The sequence below is a fragment of the Apis florea genome, unplaced genomic scaffold (assembly GCF_048593485.1).
Source record: "Apis florea isolate Af1SG1 unplaced genomic scaffold, ASM4859348v1 contig_3772_pilon, whole genome shotgun sequence".
NCBI lineage: Eukaryota > Metazoa > Arthropoda > Insecta > Hymenoptera > Apidae > Apis > Apis florea.
This window is the reverse complement of record NW_028256845.1, coordinates 186,342-205,854: the sequence shown is the minus strand read 5'-3', so window position 1 is coordinate 205,854 and position 19,513 is coordinate 186,342. Positions and strand designations below refer to the sequence as shown.

Here is a 19,513-nt window from a genome sequence, read left to right as displayed (position 1 = left end):
AATGAAACTATAAAATAAGGATTTATTCTTTATTATTATTCTCTACTATATTCTTTATTATATTTATTTATTTATTTTAAAGTTTAGTAATATATATAATAACAATATATAATATAATGTATATAATAATAGTAATGTTTATAATAACAATAATTATAATGAATCAATTTAATAATATGAAAAATAAAAATTATTTCTTATATTCTTTTGCAATAATACTCTGAATTAAATCAAAATCTCATGAAAAATTAATATAAAATTCTATGATTATTTTTCATTAAACAATTTAATAAAAATAATAAAAATTAATAAAAAAAATTAAAAATGAAGAATAACATTTTAGAAATAATTCCTTTTCCAATAAAAGTAAAAATAATTTATTAATTTCATAAACGAAATTAAATTTCTACAAAACTTTACGAGATTATTTTACTTTGTTTAAAGTCTGCAGCCATTTTTATATCTCAAGAATATCTTAAAAATACTTGTTGTAACAAATATGCCGATAAAAAAATTTGATATCATTTAAATATTTATGAAAAATATCATCAATTTATTGTGATTGATTTAATATTTTGGAAATAATTTCAACATACATTTGTGCCAGATGTGAACTGTAAATTATCTTGTAGCAAATTTTAAACAAATCGTACATATTTTGATCAATTTTTTTTAATTTGTTAATACATTGTTTGTTAATATATTTAAAATGATATTAATATTACATTGATTTATTACATTTTTTTTAAATATTACAATTTATAAATACGCATTTGAAATAATAAATTTTTAAGTTATAAATTTAAGTTATAGATTTATAAATTATGAATATATTAGAAGTAATAAAAAACAATAATAAAACAATATTTAATTGAATTTAATATAATTTTTTAAGATCATATAAATATTTAATATCAATATTTCTAATATACTATTATTCAATTTATTATAAATTTATTAATATATTTATTATAACGAACTATTACTTCTCAACAAAATGTTTCATCTAATTAATATTTCTATTAAATTATATATAATTTAAAATTGCACAAATAATTTTATTTAATATAAATTATATACTTAATCAATAATGTTTTAAAATTTCTCTCATTTTTTTCAAAAAACATTGAAAATAAGTAAAATTTTAGAAAAATCGGATTAAAACAAAATATCTTTTCTTAACACGCTATGATTAAATTTCATTACCAATGTTACTGCCATGTTTAGTTTGCTTATTCCTGTGCCTGAACTATAAGACTTTTTTCACAATATATTATAAACAATAAAATTTAAATGAATAATTTAGTTATATTAAACTAATATTAAAAGTTATGTATCTATTTTAATTACTTGTCGGTAATTATTAAGAAACATATAACTAAAAATTATTCAATTCTAAGAAATTGTAAAACAATGACAGCGACTAAAATTCAAAGAATATGTCAGAGAAAAACTAAGAAACCGTACATGACATCATGTTAATCGATATAACAGGTTAATAGGTCAGTCGGTTCTTATACTTTGTAAGCATGAGGAAATAAAAAAAGACAATCGAAAAAAAGAGAAAATACACGGATATAAGGTTTCAAGAATGTCTCGTGAATAGGCGTACCGAAGATAGAGTAAATACATACCTTTCATTTAATCTATTTCGTAGTGGAACGAATCTTGTACAAAACACCAATAACGGAATAGAAGAACAACAAAGTGAGATATCACTTCACCTTGGCACTATATTTCACAGGAATTATACATATCACAATTGTCATAACAAAAGAACACATATGAATATGGCTGGTGACGGATAATTATTCTGTCTCTAGCACTTTCACGGTACATTTTGATGACTCCTGATAATGCATGATAAGAGAACTATTTGGTAAAAAAAGGAAGACCACTTCTGTACTACTTGTACAAACATACACACACAATACGTGCATGAATATGAAGGCACTGATTTTTTTATAAAATACTTACACATTCGATAAAACGAAAATACACTACTAACAAGTGTCAGCCATCTTGTATTGGAGCGAAGCACAACCCAACGTCCCATAGTGCATCACGACAGCTGCAGAAACTCGTACCAAGTTTATAATGGTAAGATTTTAAAGAAGAAATGAAACACTTTTGATTGGCGAGCGATTTAAATAGATTGCTCCTATTGGTTAGATTATATTAGTGAATTTTCTTCCATATATGATTCTTTTGAAATATATTTAATGCAATTTTTAACCAATCATTTACTATTATTCTGAAATATTACTAAATACTTTACACATTATAATTTTATTGCATAAATAAAAATAAATATTAAATTTCAATAAGATAAAACTTCATGTAATTAAACTTTTTCATATAATAATATTAATAATATTATACATTTTAATAATATATAATTAAATAAAATTATACAATCATATAAATTTAAAAATAACTTCAAAGTCTCTTCACATAAAAAGTAAAATTTATTATTGCATATTTTCTATTTATTTATTTTTAAACACGTTGAACAAAACAAATTATAAATGTATCATGAATATTTATACTTTTATATTTATGAAATTTATCATTTATTTACAAATATAAAATTATTTTCATTCATTTGTTATACATAGTTTATATTATTAAATAAATATTTTAACAAAATATATAATTTAATGTGCTGTGTAATATAGTAATTTAATGTGCATATAATAAACTGTTATATATAATTATGTTACTTGAAATCAATAAAAAAATTATGCAAAGTTATACTCAATATTGTACTAATTAAAAATATACTTGATTTAATACAAGTTGAACTATTTAAAAAAGGATAAAAAAAATCATATGGTAAAGTAATATCTAAGTTTGGTCCTCCCACAAAATAATATTTGGATGGTTTTGATATATCATGAAATGTAACATAACTAACAACATCTATTTTTAGTAGATCTATACATTTTTTAGATGAACACTTTGACCAAGATATATTAGATCCTGCTGAAAATGTAATACTAACACCTATTATCTTATAATTTTTTAATGTTTCAGGTTTTGTTAAAGCAGAATATAAAATATTTAAATGTATAGATGTTATTAAATCTGAACAATATAAACGATTATTAACAAACGATCCTACTATAATATTTTGTGGCATTCTATCCAATAAAATTTTTGTCCAATTAATAGTATCATTATTAGAAAAGTTACCTAACTTGGCAACATAAATATTATATTGATTTATCTGTGTAACATTAAATAAAGTATCTTTAAGTAAAATATGCATAATAAGATTTTGTAATTCTATACAAGATGCTGTACTAAAATTATTAGTATGTACAGATACAGAGCATTTCAATTTAATATTTTCTCCAAAAGCAAGAGCATACCTATTAATTTTATTACATTCACCGGTTTTTGTAGCTATGGGTAATGTCAAAAAACTATCAGTTTTATTAAAATTGATATATTTAGTTTCTATATTATTAGTCTTATTTATTTTTAAAGTACCTATAATTAATGGCTTTCCAATAATATAGCCAGGATTACCACTGAGAGAGAAACTTTTTTTTTTATCTAATTTTGCCCATTCATATGTTACTATAAACTGCTGATAAAAATTTTGAGAAACATTACCTATATTAAAATATACATCGATATTATTAATTCCCATAGAGCCATTGTGAACAATTAAATATTTTACACCTGTTACAATGTTGTAACATGTTCCATTAAAACAAGATCCTATTATAGTATTATTACTGCATGTTTTCCAATAATGTTTACAATAATAACTATTTAAAGTTAAACATACATTTTTAGGACAAATCTGCAAATTATAAATTTAAATGTAATTTTTTTTAATGTAAAAGAACATTTGATATTACATATTATTTTAAAAACTATTTTTTATATAGCAGTACCTGAATATAAGTTTCATTTAACAAATGAGGAGATACTATAATTGTAAAATTATTAAATGTTGCAGGAAATAAAAATTTATTTGTGTCAATTAATTCAGTTTGTAAACATTGTTCTTTCCATTCACGAAGATATTTTAAAGTTTTCTTAAAGGAGCATAATTCAGTAAATCCAGATTGTAATATTTCTAAATTTATAAAAAAATCAATTAAGATAAAATATTAAATATACTAATAAATATAACAAAATATATGATACCAAAGGGTTGAATATAATTGTTATATACTATCCACATAACATCACCATCTTGATAAGGATTAGAAATATTATATTCAAGTTGATAAAATTGGTCATTCCATTTCCATGTCAATTTATTTAAATTTATTGCTTTCCTTATATCTTCTTCAGTTTTTATATCCTAAGTGAAATTAAATACATAAAATAATTAATGAAATGATCTTATATAAAGAATATAATTTATAATCAATTTTAATCTTACCAACTCATTATTAATACTGTAAGTAGGTGGAAGATTATCATATAAAATACAAAAGAGATTATTCGCCAATTTTTCAAGTATAAATGGAGTATTATTTCGTTGTATAAAATTTCTATTATAACAATAACGTTTATCAAATAATTCAGGTTGATAATTTTCACAATATGAAAAAACAGTTAAATGAAAATCATTGCAATCTTTGTCACAACAACAATTAATATCACAAGATGACATCTATATAATTTAAATAATATAAATAAAAAACTTTGAATTAATCTAAAATTATATAGTTTTTAATATATTGAATATAAAATGTGATAAAAATTTACCATTAAGTCACATTCACATATGTCAGAGTGCATTTTATATATATTTTGATTTTGTGATTTTTTATTGTACTTAATTTTCTGAGGCATTTGTTTGGTAATTATTTGAAATTTTGTAGATTGAGTTGAATATATAGAATTGATAGTAGTATTATAAATATTTTCAACTGTAGTACTTAAAGTTTCTTCTAAAATATCTTTCTCTATTAATTCATCACATCCTGTTTCATTCACACATGTGAATATCTCTTCAAGTTTCTTAGCATATACAGACTTATTTAACATAAGATAAAAAGATATTAATATAAATTTTGTTATAAACATGTTGATAATTATATATATGTATTTTATAATTTAGAATATATTTATTAAAAAATATTTTTAATCCATATTGCAATGTATTAATATAAAGTACAATATATTGTAATAATATTTATATATGACATCCATATTTTTCAAAATTTCGGGTAAGTATATATAATTCAATTTTAATTGTACCCATACTTTCTGTAAGTAATTCAAATCTATCTAAAGAATTAACCAAAATATTTGGTGATTTTAATTGTAAACTTATTCCCAAAAACTTATCTCTTAATCTATCTTTCCAATTACCTATGGATTAAGAATAAAATATATTGAATACAATAAATTTATGTCAATATTTTTTTAGAAAAAATTTAACTTACCAATTGGTTTCCACGTGTGACACTTTATAGAATGCAATCCAGGAGATAAAGGAATATTACAAATACCATAGGATCCAAATAATATTCTTCCATGTGTATCTCTATGAAATATTTGTAGTAAAATTTTTGGTGAATTTTGAATAGTTTGTGTTGTATAATGTAAATCTATGGGATGATCCCAAACTGGTTCATTTGTATATAAATCACAACTTTCTTGAGTTTGTCCTTCTTCATAACCATTTAATACTTTCCATCCTCTACCTATAAAAAAAATTGAAAATATATATATAATAAAAAAATATAAAATTTTTCATGATAATTTTATAATAAATATTTTATTACCGGCATGAAAACTCCATTTGCATAAAAGATGTGATTGTTTAAAATCTTTTGCAGACGAAATTCGACCTACAATATGCAATTCGGCCATTCCACAAAATCATTTTATTGAATGTATTAACTGAAATTTTTTCTCTTTCTATAAATGAATTAAAATATATTACGATTAAATAATGTTTATATTTTATGATAAAAATTGTGATATAATCATTATGATAACATTGTTAAAAATTAATATATATTATCCTTTTATTTGTTGAATTAATTATTTGAATATGAAAATTACAAATGATGAATTGAAAATATTGACTTGAATGACAAATATTTAAGAGATATTAATTAATATATATTACAATTTTTATTATAATTTAGTCAAATAATTGATAAATATAAACAATCTTTATGCTACAAATGTATTATAATATATATGTCAACTATTGACTCATCAATCAACATGTTAGACATAAGATATGTACGCCCTCTTGTGAAGTTTGAATTGCTTTAGGCATTATAAAATTTTCAATCTTATTTCTTAATGTTGTATACATAGTTTTCCATTAAATTTAACTCTGTTTCTTATTAATTATTTAAAAAATTATTTTTTATATGTAATTCTTGTCACAAATTTTTTTAAAATTTTACTGTTATAAAATTATACTGTTTAGTTTCATATTTTATTATATAGTATAATTATGTATTACTTTTAAAGTTATAAACCAAAGATTGAAAAAATTAATAAAACATTTTAAAAATTGCTTTTATAATTTTCTAATAATTAGTACTTTTTGTTAAATATTCAATTTAATTCATCACATCGAATAGAATGTTATTATATATTATAGGTTATATGAATTTTCTAACATTTGACAAATCTCTTAGATTTTATTAATAAAAATTTATTTTATGAACTTTTCTGTTGCTTGTCTTATACTCTAAATGGAAACTAAACCAAAAAGTGAACACTTACTAGAATTAAAAGGTAATGAATATTATTTATATGAATTTATAATTTAAAATTTTTGAAAATATAAATTTATTAAATATTGTTTATTAATTATAAATATGATACTGAAATAATTATATTTTTATATATTTGTATTCTTTTTAGTAATGAGATTAACACGACCTATGCTTGCAAGTCCAGTAGTTGTTACTTGTGATTCAACAGATCTTCCTGGTAATACTTTAAATAATGAACTTAAGAATGATTGTACTGCTTTACAAGGAATGGAAACTCTCGCAGTAGGACAATTTATGGTATTACCACAAAGTTTTGGGTATGTATATGAATATATATTAAAATTTAAATTTATATATACATTTAATTTTCAAACCATATAATTTTTAATCAATTTATATTTTATATATAAAAAATGATAATTGTACAATATGACATTAAATATATATATATATATATTTACTTATTTAATATATTTATAATTATATTTATTAATTATATTTAGTTATAATATAATATATAATTATTTAAAATTATATTTAAATATAACTTTACAGAAAAATAATACAATATTATAATTATATTTTTACAGAAATATTTATTTAGGTGAAATATTTTCAAGTTATCTTTGTGTACATAATGGTAGCAATCAATTAGTAAAAAATGTTATTGTTAAAGTAAGTTAATATTAAATTAAATTAATATATATAATTAATAAATCAATAATCATATATATTATTTTTATTAATGCATGTGTTATTATATGTTTTATATATATATATACATATATATATTATATAAATATATATATACATAAAAATTATTAATAATAATTTATTTCAGGCAGACTTACAAACAAGTACTCAAATTATATCTCTTTGTGGTAATAGTGGAGAAATGAAAGATTTAGCACCTGATAATACAGTTGATGAAGTTATACATCATGAAGTAAAAGAAATAGGCACACATATGTAAGAATATTTTATTGGCAAAATTTCAATATATCTTTGGTAAATAATTACTAATATATATCATTTTTTAGACTAGTATGTGAAGTTAGTTATACTCCTGTAAATTTAAGTAACACTGCACAATCATTTAGAAAATATTTTAAATTTCAAGTAGTAAAACCATTAGATGTTAAAACAAAATTTTATAATGCAGAGGTAATAATTTGATAAAATATTATATAGATATTTAATCAATTATTTATACAATTATTTAAAATAATACTTTTTGATAATTTTAATTTTTTTAAAGTCAGATGAAGTATATCTTGAAGCACAAATACAGAATCTTACAGCTGGTCCAATTTGTTTAGAAAAAGTTTCACTTGAATCATCTCATTTATTTAGTGGTAGGTATAATTTTTATGAATGATTTTTTTAAATATTATAAATTTAAATAAATATGATAATCATTTTTATATATTCAGTATCAACATTAAATACAAATGAAAGAGGAGAGTCTATTTATGGATCAGTTAATATATTAGATACTGATTGTAGCAGACAATATTTATATTGTTTAAAACCACAAATAAGTTTATTGAAAGATCCAAAAATGATGCATAATGCAACAAATATTGGAAAATTAGATATTGTTTGGAGAAGTAATTTGGGAGAAAGAGGAAGATTACAAACAAGTCAATTACAAAGAATGGTTCGTTTTTTACAATTTCATTTGTAATTTATTTTGTTTTTAATTTTTAATTTAATTTTAGGCACCTGAATATGGTGATATACGAGTTACCATGAAAAATATTCCTCTTACAGTTTATCTTGAACAAATGATGAATTTTAATTGTCATATAATAAATACATCGTAAGTATTTATATATGTATATCATATATATATAAAAAATTAAATTTAAAAAAATGATTTAGAATCCCAATCAATATTAATCTAAATTTCAATATTTTATTTTAATTAAATTATTAATAATTTAAATAATTTAATAATTTAATAAAATTATTAATAAAATTAAATTTTATTTCATTATTATTAGTGAAAGAAGTATGGATTTAATGTTAATTTTGGAATCAAATAGTTCTATAGCATGGTGTGGAATATCTAATACAATGATAGGAACATTAAAACCTGGTGTTTCAATAGATATTCCTTTATGTTTAATTGCATTACGTAGTGGTATTATAGTAAGTATTTTTATATAAATATTTTAACATATATATTATAAATATTTTAACATATTTAATAATATTATATATACTTTAGACAATTTCAGGATTAAAATTAAAGGACACATTTTTGAATAGGGTATATGATTATGATGACTTAACACAAATATTTGTTAGCCAAACAGATTAGTTAAGAAATTAATAAGTGTGTAAAAATATTTATTAATTTAATTTATATTTTATTTAATATATATCAAAGTTTTATTAATATATAATAGAATATGCAAATATGATAATGAAATTAATTGATTTTTATAAAATAAACAAAACATTTAAACAAAATATTTTAAAAGTATGTATCTATAGTAGATATTTTTTCAGTTTCACTCACTGCTCCTACAGCACAAGCAAGTAAAGTTTGAACATCTTGAGGTTCATTTCCACCAAATATATATCCATTAGCTTTATCCACTGCATTTTTTACTTGTAACAACAGTGCTTGATTAGAAATATCTAATGGTATAAAACTTACAAGACTGTAATCTTCAATTAATGACACAAAAGCTGCATTTAGTTTCTTGTATCTAAAGATATTAAATATTCAGAATATATTTTTATAGTTGAACTTATTTATTCATACAAATTTAGTTAAAAATAAATATTAAAATATTCAATAAGGAATCTTACTTTGATGTAAATGGATTTTCATCCAATTTATCTAGCAAATATTTTAAATCCAATACTTCAGTATAAAAATCTATATTAAAATCTAAGCAATGTTTAAATTTTTTCATTTCATCAAATTTGGTCATTACATTAATATGAGGTAAACCTAATTTTAACATAGTTGTTGTGCAAAGAATTAGGGAAGATAAATATTTACCTGTAAAAATATAATATATTTTAATATATTATAAAAAGAAAATAAAATTTTATTCATAGAATTATAAAAATTACCAGCATCACTACAGTGATGAGAATCAACAAGATGTACACTACATAATCTTATTAAATTTTGTTCTAATTTTTCTGCAATTATACTAACTGATTTATGATGTGTATATAACTCAACCTGTAAATAAATATTGTGTAATAACTGTAAATAATTAACAATAAATGTGAAATATTTTATATTTATATATAAAAATATACCTGTCCTGGACAATCAAATATAAGATAATGATCTTTTAGATTTAAAACTTTTGTGATTAACCACTTAATATTAGCTTCTAAAAATTCCATACAATAAACTAATGCTCCATTTGGACCAAGTCCATAATGTGACATCACTTCTTCATGTTTTATCAATTCAGATATATTTACTATAGGTGAGTATTCCATGTTTTCATTTGCAGGATCTAAAAATATAATATTGTTATTTAAATATTTTAAATATTTTTAGATTTATATTTATAATTAAATTTGTAATAATTAATTATTATTTGCTTTTACCAATATTAATAATAGCTACTTTTCTCCCAAGTTTTTCTAAAAATTTAGCCATTGCATGACAATATGTAGTTTTTCCACTTCCAGGTGGACCTATAACTAATTGGCCAAATATTAAACTCATATTTAATTTATTTTTTTATAATATTATTATATCATATCATTTATAGTTGTAACTATTGTTTTCAAAATAATTGAATCATAATTTTTTAAAGATATTGAAATTAATAATGGTTTATCTGTATTAATCTGTTCTGTTATATAGCGGGCAGCTGCTATAACTTCAACATCATCTTTTCCAAATAATACCCTAAAATAAATTATTTATTAATTTAAAATGAAATAATTAAAAATTATAGATAATAATAATAATAATAATATTTACTTAGTAGAATATATACTATTATTATATTGATTAAATGAAGATCCACGACTTATGGATATTAGTGATCCAAATTTTTTAAATTGTGTTACAATTAATAATAAACGGTTACTAAAAAAAAAAACAAATATTTAATATTAATATATTATATAATTAATATATTAATAATTTTAATTTATCGATTTAAAAAGTTAAGTAGTCTAAATTCATTGTTTGTTCTTATATGTAAATATTTGTTTATAACTTATATTGTATAAATAAAAAATTAATATTACCTGTAAACTTTCAAAATAATATCGGTATGATGACCGTGAATATCGACACACGCATGATCTTTCATATTTATTATATTATCTGTAATATAAATATTAAAATGTAGATAAATTTTTAATAATTTTTAATAATATACATTAATACAAAGTAAATAAATAAATAAAACATACTTATATTAAAATGTTAAATCATTTTTGTTTTTTATATAAAATGATTCTTCATATAATGCTTCTAGTATATTTTACAATTATAGTAAACGTTGTCTACACTGAAAATACTATAGTATTTTTTTTTTTAAATTACATTTACTGTTAATAAAGTCTAATATGAAATAATTAAAAATCTAATATAAAATAATAATTTTAATATAAACAAAAAATAAACATTTGTAATTATAAAATTAAATTAATTACAAAAAAAATGAAAATTTATTTTAAAAATTAAATGTATATACTTATATGTATTGTAATATACATAAAGTACAAGAAAACTGAAAGCCAATCAGTAACTCAAACAGTGAAATGCAATTCATGTATATAAGTTTTAGAAGCTTAACTTCGAAACTTCGAACTTACCCTACAACGTTTCATATTCAGCATATAATTCGTATCGCAATTTCACAAAGGTGTTGCATTTTTTGATCAATCCAATATTTATAAGTTTAGTATCAGTTGTATGAAGGCATAAACGCATATTTTATAATATTTTTTGTTATATTAGCTTATATGCTATGAAATTTCGAATTATTTTTTTAACATTAGTCATTTAAGAAGTTAACCTAAGAATAGTATATGTGCAAATAGTTTAAACAGACTGGTTGATGTTAAGGACAATGTCATTATTTAATAAACCGAAGAGAAACATCCGCCGTCGACCTTTCAACGACGACGATGAGGATAATGAAAATAGGATGGAAGTGGAGGATACCCAGCCTATAAAGTCAAAAACAAAGAAGAAGGATAAGCCAAAGCAGACGCTCCTCAGTTTTGGAGAGGAGCTAGAAGAAGGTAATTTTTGGAAAATTATTTACATACGTATAAATATATTTATAAAATATATAAAATATATATTTCAGATTTTTTCATGTATAGTAATTTAATTATTATTAATAATGATTTTACTTAAGGAAAATGAATATGATACTAAAATTAAAATTTTTATATTTATTAGATTAAAATCATAATAAATTTAAAGAAAAAATTAATTATTTATTAATTTTAAAATTAGTTATTAATTAAATTAATAATTAAAGTAATTAATTTTTCAATTTATTAATCAAATTAGTAGTAAAAACGGATAATAGAAATATTATTATTTCTAAAAATGATTGAATAAATAATATATTTAATAATATAAAATTATTATTATTATTATTATTTCTTATAAGAAAAAAATATTTTTTTGTAATAAATAATTTTTTATTTTTAATATTACAAATTAAATATAATATTAAATTATTATAAAATTTCTTAAACAGATTTAAAATATTTTATATTATATTATAATATTATAATACTATTTATTTTCATAATAAAATATAATAATTTAATTTTCAGCGGATGATGGAGAAGTTTTTAAAGTGAAGAAATCATCCAGGAGCAAAAAATTGATGAAACAGCTAGATCACGAAAGGAGAAAAAAGAAAGGTGAAGAGAAAATGCAAGTGGACTCTGAGCAAGCGAACATGTCCATTAAACAGGAAAAAGATTTAGAAATAAAGACAGATGATCTAGTAGTAAGCTATCTCTATGATGTTTATTATTATTAGAATTTCTCAAATTTAAATCATATTCTCAAATTAATTTTTGTTATATACAACATTCACTCACTGAAAATATGATATAAATATTTATCTATATGATATTAATATATTTGTGCAATTGAGAAATTGATTCTTTTAGATCAAAAAAAAATATAATAACAAAAGTTGTTATATATAAATATTACTTAAGGCTTATTTATTAAGTTATAAGCAATTTAAATTTACGTTAAATGAAGTGAGACAGTAATAAGATAATTTTAATTTCATCATAACATCATTTTACTTTATCTAATGCAAACTTAAATTATTTATAATTTAATAAGTCTTAACCAAGATTATATCAATTTTTGTGTTTGTTTTGATCTTTCAAAAGTGCTCAAATATACAATATCTTGTATATACATATGTATATATATATATATAATATTTTATTTATATAAAATACATCTTTATTATTTTTATAAATTTTACTATTTTTAAAATTTTTTAACACATTGTATATAAAGAATGTGAATATATTAACACAATAAATATATATAATATAATATAATTTAATATTTAATAAATATATTAAATATATGAGGTTATTAAAATAATGAATGAATTATTAAAATATCAATATAATTATAAAATATGATTATTTAAATTTTTTATAAAAAAATCTTAATATTACATTTAGTTAATATTACAATATTTATTGATTTTTTATATTTTTAGAGAAAATTAAAATTAAAAATATTTAAAATTTTGTAATATTATAATAAATATACCATTTTTTCAGTATAATATAAGATTAATTATATATATAGTAATTTTTCATTAATAATTAATAATATTAATTAATTAATACTTTTTTTATTAAAAAAATCTTATTAAAATTTTTTATTATTAGGTTAAAATAAAAAATACAGGACCTTTAATTCTAAATGGGCGAGCTGCACTTGCAGCTGGAAAGGATGATTACACATCTGATGAAGAAGAAGATGAACCACGCAGTCATAAATTTAGAAGAAATACAGATAAAGCTGATACAATGAAAATTCTTCTTGAAAGTATGTAATATTTTTATTATTATATGTAATATTCAAAATTTTATTATATATTATATTTATTTTTTATATTTGATTATTATATACAAAGTAATATATTCATAAGATAGTTTTAGAGTTAAATTTTAAAGATCAAAAAAATGGAAAAAAATACTTAAATAGAAAATTATATAAAAATATTAATTGAAACTTATAAGCAATTAAAATTTAAAATTTGAAATCGCTCTATCTCCGTTATATCACCATCACATTCTGTTCTCGTTTCATCTAACTTATTTAATAAATAAACTTTAATAGACATTTTTATATGTCAACTTTTATGTTCATTTTGGTCTCTAGAATTGAACTTTCAAAAATATCATATAAATAATTATTATTAACATTCTGTATATTATATATCATTTATTAATATTTATATATATCTAAAATAAATTTTAATTTTAAAAAATATTTTAATAAATATTATCTTATAATTATAAGGTGGTTGTATACCTGATGCTGCAATGATCCATGCAGCTAGAAAATGCAGACAAAAAGCAAGAGAATTAGGAACTGATTATATTCCTATAGAAGAACAAAGGTATTATTTTTTGTAATATATTTAATATTTTAGTTTAAATAAAATGTTATTTAATTTTATTATTTACTAATATTATTTATTTTATTAATTAATTACTATTAAAATTAGATTTTATTTTGTCATACGTTTTATAAATACATTAATTTTTAGTGATGATAAAGGCAAATCAAGACTTATTAGGGAAGAAGATCATGATAGAAGTGATGATGATGATTCGCAAGATCGAATTGATATGACTGTTAATACTGAAGCACGTGATAAAGAAAAAAGGCGAGAAGCATTTCTTGCATCACAAGTTCCTTTAAAACGTTAGTTTTTAATTATTTATTATTAACAATTTATATATAATAAATGATTATATTGTATAATTTTAATTTTTTAGTTTCTGATGATGAAAGTGAACATGAAAACGAGGAAGAAGAATGGGAAGCTCAACAAATTAGAAAAGGTGTAACTGGTGCACAGGTAATTTTTTTTCAATCATAATTAAATATTTATTTGATATTAATATATTTATTTATATTTATATATATATTTAATTATTACAATAATTGATATATATTTATTCATTTTATTTTAGATATAAATGACAAAAAGAATCATATAATTATATTTTTATATTATTTTAATATAAAAAAATATTTAGATTGCAGCAGCACAACAAGATTCCATGATGCAACAACAATATTCAATGGGTATGAATGTAAATACAATGATGGGGAGTGGAATATCTTTGGAAATGGTAATGATGCCAGCTCCACCACCTCCTCCAGCAATTCAACCACCAGACCCTACAAAAATAATACCTATTACTCCTCAAGAAGTTGTGACTAAAATGCGTGTGAGGTGATGAAAATTGAATTAAAATTTTGATTAAAAAAATATAATAAATAACATATTATATTTAACATATATTATAATGTATTTCACATACATTTTGAAAATTTTTATAATTTAAAATATTATTTATTTTTAAAATTAGAGTGAATAATATAATTTGTAGATTGGACAGTTTAAAAGAAGTACACCGACGTCATCAATTAGATCAGGACCGTTTAGAGCAAGAGTTAGGACAAACTGTGAAAGAACTGGATGATGGTGAAATTCGTGCACCGCAGCTTGCGCAGCGCTTCAGATATTACCAAGAGTTGCGTGGGTATGTCACTGACTTGGTAGAGTGTCTTGATGAGAAGGTGGGTTTATACGCTGTCACGTTTTTTTATGTGCACTGGGGTTTTCCATGCAATTTTTGGCTGTCAATCATTATTCAGCCATTAAAAATAATGCATTTTTCTTATTAAATAAATTTTTTAATAAATAATTTTTAATATTCCTTTTTTTAAATATTTGAAAACATATTAATATATGTTGTTATATATGTTATATATAATAATTAATAATTATAAATAATTATAAATATATTTCATTAAAATATGATCAAACTGATACTTAATAACTTCTTATTCTATTTTACATAATTTTACATATTTTATATTATAAATTATTTATTTATATATTAATAGAATAATAATCATTAAATATTTAGTTTTAATTTATGTATATTTGTATTTATATTACGTATATTCGTATTTATATTACGTATATTACGTATTTTAATTACGTATATTATTACATATATTTAATTTACGTATAATATAAGTAAAAATATAATTTTTTTCAATAATTCGATAATAAATATTGGAGATATTATTAAAAATTTGCTATATTGAAATATTAAAATATATTATAAATATGTTTCTAATTTCATATTCTAATTATAAAACATTAAACAGTTATTAAATAAAAAATAAAAATATATTTTTAAATATTTTTATATTATCACTTCTTTTAGAATTTTTATTATTTTATTTTTCACTTATATTATTCATGTGTTTATTTTATTTATATTATATAATTTAAAAATAAAGAAACAAAGAAGAAAAATGCATATTAAATCAAAAATAAAAATTTAGAATATATATATTATATAATATAATGTATATTTGCATTGCCGGGGGTCTGTGTCTTCTCTGTATAAAAAAATTATTTATACTGTGTAGTATTATTTTTAAGTATTTATAAGAATTGAAAAGATAAATTAATATATGTGGTAAGTAAAATGATATTAATTTTCAAATTTTTAAACAAAAATATCCAATGGCTATGGAATTACAAATCAAATTCCAGCAAATATTAAAAATATATTAATATATTATTTTATGATCTTTACATTATTTAGTTATAAATAAATTATATATATTTAATACTTATATATTTAATACTATTAAAATATTAAAAAATTCGATATAAACATTTTCTGGAATAAAAATAATTCCCAAAGTCATTGAGTTAATTCATTGTGTGAATGTTAATATAAAACTTTTTTGTTAGCTGCCATTGGTTGTTGGATTGGAGCAACGCTGGTTAGAGCTTTATAGCGAACGTGCGATTGAACTGATGGAAAGAAGACGTCAAGATACAAGGGATCAAGCAGAGGAAATTACAACAGCTGCAAGTCAGTCATTTTAGTATTAAATATACATAATAATATACATTTTTTATATTTAAAATCAAAATATTTTATTTATTTTTATTATTCCTTTCATGATTATATTACAAATTGTTAAAAATATAAATAAAAATATATTTTTGATTAATGTAACTTAAATGTAAATTGTATTTTAAATTATAGGAGGACAGCCTATACGAAGAGGACCAGAAGTTGAAGCTCGTATTCGTCGAGCTACAGAAAGAGAAGGAAGAAGAGCTCGTCGGAGAAGAGCTAGAGAATTAGCTCCTACATTACCAAAACATATTGATGGAATGTCTAGTGATGATGAAGTTACTGAGCAACAAAATCTTGCGTTTAAGCAAACAAAAGGTTGTATTTTAATGAATTTTATAAAATTTAATTTACCAAAAGAATAAAATTATGTATTATATACAATAATATTTATCATTATCTATCAAATATAAATTAATATGTTCATTATATATTTATAATATATATTATATATTATTATATATTTATATTTTTTGTATAATACTTTTTTTTATACTTATTTTTAGACGAAATTGATAATGAAAGTAAAGAAATATTTGCTGATGTAATGGATGAATATTGCACAATAAGAGGAATACTTTCAAAATTGGAATCTTGGAGAGAAACTGATAGAGATGCTTACATGGAAGCTTATGTATCTTTATGTATACCTAAAATCATTTCCCCAATTATTAGATTGCAATTGTTAACATGGAATCCTATTATGGTACTTTATATTAAACTTTCATTCATAAAATACTAATTACAAATAAAAATTGTATATTATATTTCATTTTTAGGAAAGTGCAGATATAGAAAGAACAAAGTGGTATAATACATTACTCTTGTATGCATTAGATAATAAGGAAACAGAAGAATCACTTAAAAGAGATCCAGATGTCAGATTAGTACCATTTACAGTAGAAAAAATTGTTATACCTAAATTAACATGTAAGATTATTTTATTATTTATTATTGAAGTATTTATATGGTATATTTATAGTTATCTATAATTGAAAACTTTTAAATTCATAACTTACAAATTTTTTGTTTATAGCTATAGTTGAAAGAATATGGGATCCAATGTCTACATCACAAACATTACGACTTGTAGGCACAGTAAATCGTCTTATTAGAGAATATCCAAATTTAAATGATACAAGCAAACCATTAGAAACATTATTTAATGCTATATTAGAAAAAATTAAATCAGCAGTTGAAAATGATGTTTTTATACCAATTTTTCCTAAACAGTTAGTATATTTTTATTTTATTTTTATATTATATTGTATATTTTTATTAAATTAATTTTTATTCAAAATTGTTAATAATTCTATAATAATAATATTAATATTTTTTTTATATTAATATTCTAATTTTATATTTTAGAGTTTTGGATACCAAACATCAATTTTTTCAAAGACAGTTTGCAATGGCTGTAAAACTTTTACGAAATTTATTAAGTTGGCAAGGTCTTCTCGGAGACACACAATTAAAAAATTTGGCACTTGGTTCATTATTAAATCGATATCTTTTAGCAGGTTTAAGAGTGTCTGTACCAAATGATGCTTTATTTAAAGCAAACATGGTATGTTTATGTTATTCATTTGAATATAAGTTTATTATATCTTTTATTATATTTTTAGTTTATTATAGTTTATTATATTTTTTAAATTTTTAAATATAATTTAAAAAATATTAAACATTATTTAAAAAAAAAATTATTTTTTTTATAATATTTATATTTCTATATAATAGGTAATGAGTACACTTCCTCGTGCGTGGTTGCAAGGTGAAACAATAGAACATTTGAGAATGTTTGCTACACTCATTCAACAACTTAGTGAACAATTAGATCAAGCAAATCCAGCGCATAAGTAAGTATATATTATAATATATAATATATAATTATAAATCAATGAATAAAAAATTATAAACACTATTATTTTTTTTTAATTTTCTATATCGTTAATAAATTATTTCTATATACATATCTATTTTATTATTAAAATAAAAAAAATTTTTGCGTTTTAAAATATATTTTAAATTAATTATTTATTTTTACAGTGAAGCTTGGGAATATTCGAAGTCCATTTTGAAAATAATCAAACCTTTGTAATGTATTAATTATATGTGCATTTCTTAATAATATTTTATGGTATTTTTATTTTATGGTATTCGTTAATAATGCCTATCTATAATTTTATACACATACTGAAAAGATCTTGTATATGAGAAAAGAATTGCAGTACAATTAGATGTATAATATATAAAAATGTAATTTTGTATAGAAATAAATTAAATAAGATTCTGATATCATATGATACAATTTCCAATAGTAATTGTAAATAATAAAAATAGAAGTATGGCGAAATAAATATGTAAATATAAAATTGTGTTTAATTTTCTATTACAATTAAAGAAAATAAAATTAATATTTTTGCTATAAATATTTAATTTTATTAAATTATAAAATATAGATATTAATAAATAATAATTTAGTACATATTTAATATTTTTATAGACATTAAATTTAAAATTAAATCAAAAATCAATATATAACCAATTAATAATTAATATATAATTATTTATTTTGAAAAACAAATTTTATTTTATTTTAAATA

General features: G+C 20.0%; 6 protein-coding genes across 6 annotated transcripts; 2 read left to right on the top strand and 4 right to left on the bottom strand.

The window, feature by feature from the left end:
* Window positions 1-2,449: 2,449 nt before the first annotated feature.
* LOC105734740 (tectonic-3) lies at window positions 2,450-5,055 on the bottom strand. Its single transcript, XM_086915267.1, has 5 exons — window positions 4,735-5,055; window positions 4,406-4,639; window positions 4,165-4,324; window positions 3,909-4,093; window positions 2,450-3,814 (listed from the first exon to the last, which is right to left on the bottom strand). The coding sequence occupies exons 1-5, from the start codon at window positions 5,053-5,055 to the stop codon at window positions 2,720-2,722; spliced, it is 1,995 nt and encodes a 664-aa protein (XP_086771393.1). The 3' UTR covers window positions 2,450-2,719.
* Window positions 5,056-5,076: 21 nt separating this feature from the next.
* Window positions 5,077-6,396, bottom strand: LOC147656410 (B9 domain-containing protein 2-like). Its single transcript, XM_086915269.1, has 4 exons — window positions 6,110-6,396; window positions 5,760-5,895; window positions 5,418-5,678; window positions 5,077-5,343 (listed from the first exon to the last, which is right to left on the bottom strand). Exons 2-4 carry the CDS (start codon window positions 5,845-5,847, stop codon window positions 5,165-5,167), a joined length of 528 nt encoding a protein of 175 aa, XP_086771395.1. The 5' UTR covers window positions 5,848-5,895; window positions 6,110-6,396; the 3' UTR covers window positions 5,077-5,164.
* LOC100869661 (trafficking protein particle complex subunit 13) lies at window positions 6,204-9,194 on the top strand. Its single transcript, XM_003691348.4, has 10 exons — window positions 6,204-6,735; window positions 6,865-7,033; window positions 7,307-7,391; window positions 7,558-7,685; window positions 7,757-7,880; window positions 7,975-8,071; window positions 8,150-8,376; window positions 8,438-8,538; window positions 8,723-8,870; window positions 8,950-9,194. The coding sequence occupies exons 1-10, from the start codon at window positions 6,693-6,695 to the stop codon at window positions 9,040-9,042; spliced, it is 1,215 nt and encodes a 404-aa protein (XP_003691396.1). The 5' UTR covers window positions 6,204-6,692; the 3' UTR covers window positions 9,043-9,194.
* Window positions 9,071-10,611, bottom strand: LOC100869973 (GPN-loop GTPase 2). The gene is made up of 5 exons (XM_012495666.3): window positions 10,305-10,611; window positions 10,005-10,210; window positions 9,810-9,924; window positions 9,540-9,735; window positions 9,071-9,436 (listed from the first exon to the last, which is right to left on the bottom strand). The coding sequence occupies exons 1-5, from the start codon at window positions 10,423-10,425 to the stop codon at window positions 9,199-9,201; spliced, it is 876 nt and encodes a 291-aa protein (XP_012351120.1). The 5' UTR covers window positions 10,426-10,611; the 3' UTR covers window positions 9,071-9,198.
* LOC147656409 (proteasome assembly chaperone 3-like) lies at window positions 10,452-11,218 on the bottom strand. The gene is made up of 4 exons (XM_086915270.1): window positions 11,127-11,218; window positions 10,959-11,037; window positions 10,687-10,794; window positions 10,452-10,611 (listed from the first exon to the last, which is right to left on the bottom strand). Exons 2-4 carry the CDS (start codon window positions 11,021-11,023, stop codon window positions 10,452-10,454), a joined length of 333 nt encoding a protein of 110 aa, XP_086771396.1. The 5' UTR covers window positions 11,024-11,037; window positions 11,127-11,218.
* Window positions 11,219-11,461: 243 nt separating this feature from the next.
* On the top strand, window positions 11,462-19,282 carry LOC100869418 (PAX3- and PAX7-binding protein 1). Its single transcript, XM_003691346.4, has 17 exons — window positions 11,462-11,581; window positions 11,785-11,963; window positions 12,513-12,691; window positions 13,611-13,770; window positions 14,248-14,347; window positions 14,498-14,655; window positions 14,730-14,812; window positions 14,994-15,193; window positions 15,351-15,540; window positions 16,739-16,862; window positions 17,040-17,228; window positions 17,417-17,616; window positions 17,690-17,840; window positions 17,947-18,142; window positions 18,279-18,477; window positions 18,648-18,766; window positions 18,957-19,282. The coding sequence occupies exons 1-17, from the start codon at window positions 11,478-11,480 to the stop codon at window positions 19,006-19,008; spliced, it is 2,583 nt and encodes an 860-aa protein (XP_003691394.3). The 5' UTR covers window positions 11,462-11,477; the 3' UTR covers window positions 19,009-19,282.
* The last annotated feature ends 231 nt before the right edge of the window (window positions 19,283-19,513 follow it).

Coding starts and splice junctions, on each gene's coding strand:
- LOC100869661 (XM_003691348.4), top strand. CDS start 6,693: ATGGAAACTAAACCAAAAAGTGAACACTTACTAGAATTAAAAG. Junction 8,377..8,437: donor CAAGTCAATTACAAAGAATG/GTTCGTTTTTTA, acceptor ATTTAATTTTAG/GCACCTGAATATGGTGATAT. Junction 8,871..8,949: donor CATTACGTAGTGGTATTATA/GTAAGTATTTTT, acceptor TATATACTTTAG/ACAATTTCAGGATTAAAATT.
- LOC105734740 (XM_086915267.1), bottom strand. CDS start 5,055: ATGTTTATAACAAAATTTATATTAATATCTTTTTATCTTATGTTAAAT. Junction 4,640..4,734: donor TATGTGAATGTGACTTAATG/GTAAATTTTTAT, acceptor TAAATTATATAG/ATGTCATCTTGTGATATTAA. Junction 3,815..3,908: donor TAAATGAAACTTATATTCAG/GTACTGCTATAT, acceptor TATAATTTGCAG/ATTTGTCCTAAAAATGTATG.
- LOC100869973 (XM_012495666.3), bottom strand. CDS start 10,425: ATGAGTTTAATATTTGGCCAATTAGTTATAGGTCCACCTGGAAGTGGA. Junction 9,925..10,004: donor TATTTGATTGTCCAGGACAG/GTATATTTTTAT, acceptor ATTTATTTACAG/GTTGAGTTATATACACATCA. Junction 9,736..9,809: donor TCATCACTGTAGTGATGCTG/GTAATTTTTATA, acceptor ATATTTTTACAG/GTAAATATTTATCTTCCCTA.
- LOC100869418 (XM_003691346.4), top strand. CDS start 11,478: ATGCAATTCATGTATATAAGTTTTAGAAGCTTAACTTCGAAACTTCGA. Junction 13,771..14,247: donor AATGAAAATTCTTCTTGAAA/GTATGTAATATT, acceptor TATAATTATAAG/GTGGTTGTATACCTGATGCT. Junction 18,767..18,956: donor CAAGCAAATCCAGCGCATAA/GTAAGTATATAT, acceptor TTATTTTTACAG/TGAAGCTTGGGAATATTCGA.
- LOC147656410 (XM_086915269.1), bottom strand. CDS start 5,847: ATGGCCGAATTGCATATTGTAGGTCGAATTTCGTCTGCAAAAGATTTT. Junction 5,679..5,759: donor CAAATGGAGTTTTCATGCCG/GTAATAAAATAT, acceptor TTTTTTTTATAG/GTAGAGGATGGAAAGTATTA. Junction 5,344..5,417: donor TCACACGTGGAAACCAATTG/GTAAGTTAAATT, acceptor CTTAATCCATAG/GTAATTGGAAAGATAGATTA.
- LOC147656409 (XM_086915270.1), bottom strand. CDS start 11,023: ATGAAAGATCATGCGTGTGTCGATATTCACGGTCATCATACCGATATT. Junction 10,795..10,958: donor ATTATTTTGAAAGTTTACAG/GTAATATTAATT, acceptor TTTTTTTTTTAG/TAACCGTTTATTATTAATTG. Junction 10,612..10,686: donor AATAGTATATATTCTACTAA/GTAAATATTATT, acceptor AATTTATTTTAG/GGTATTATTTGGAAAAGATG.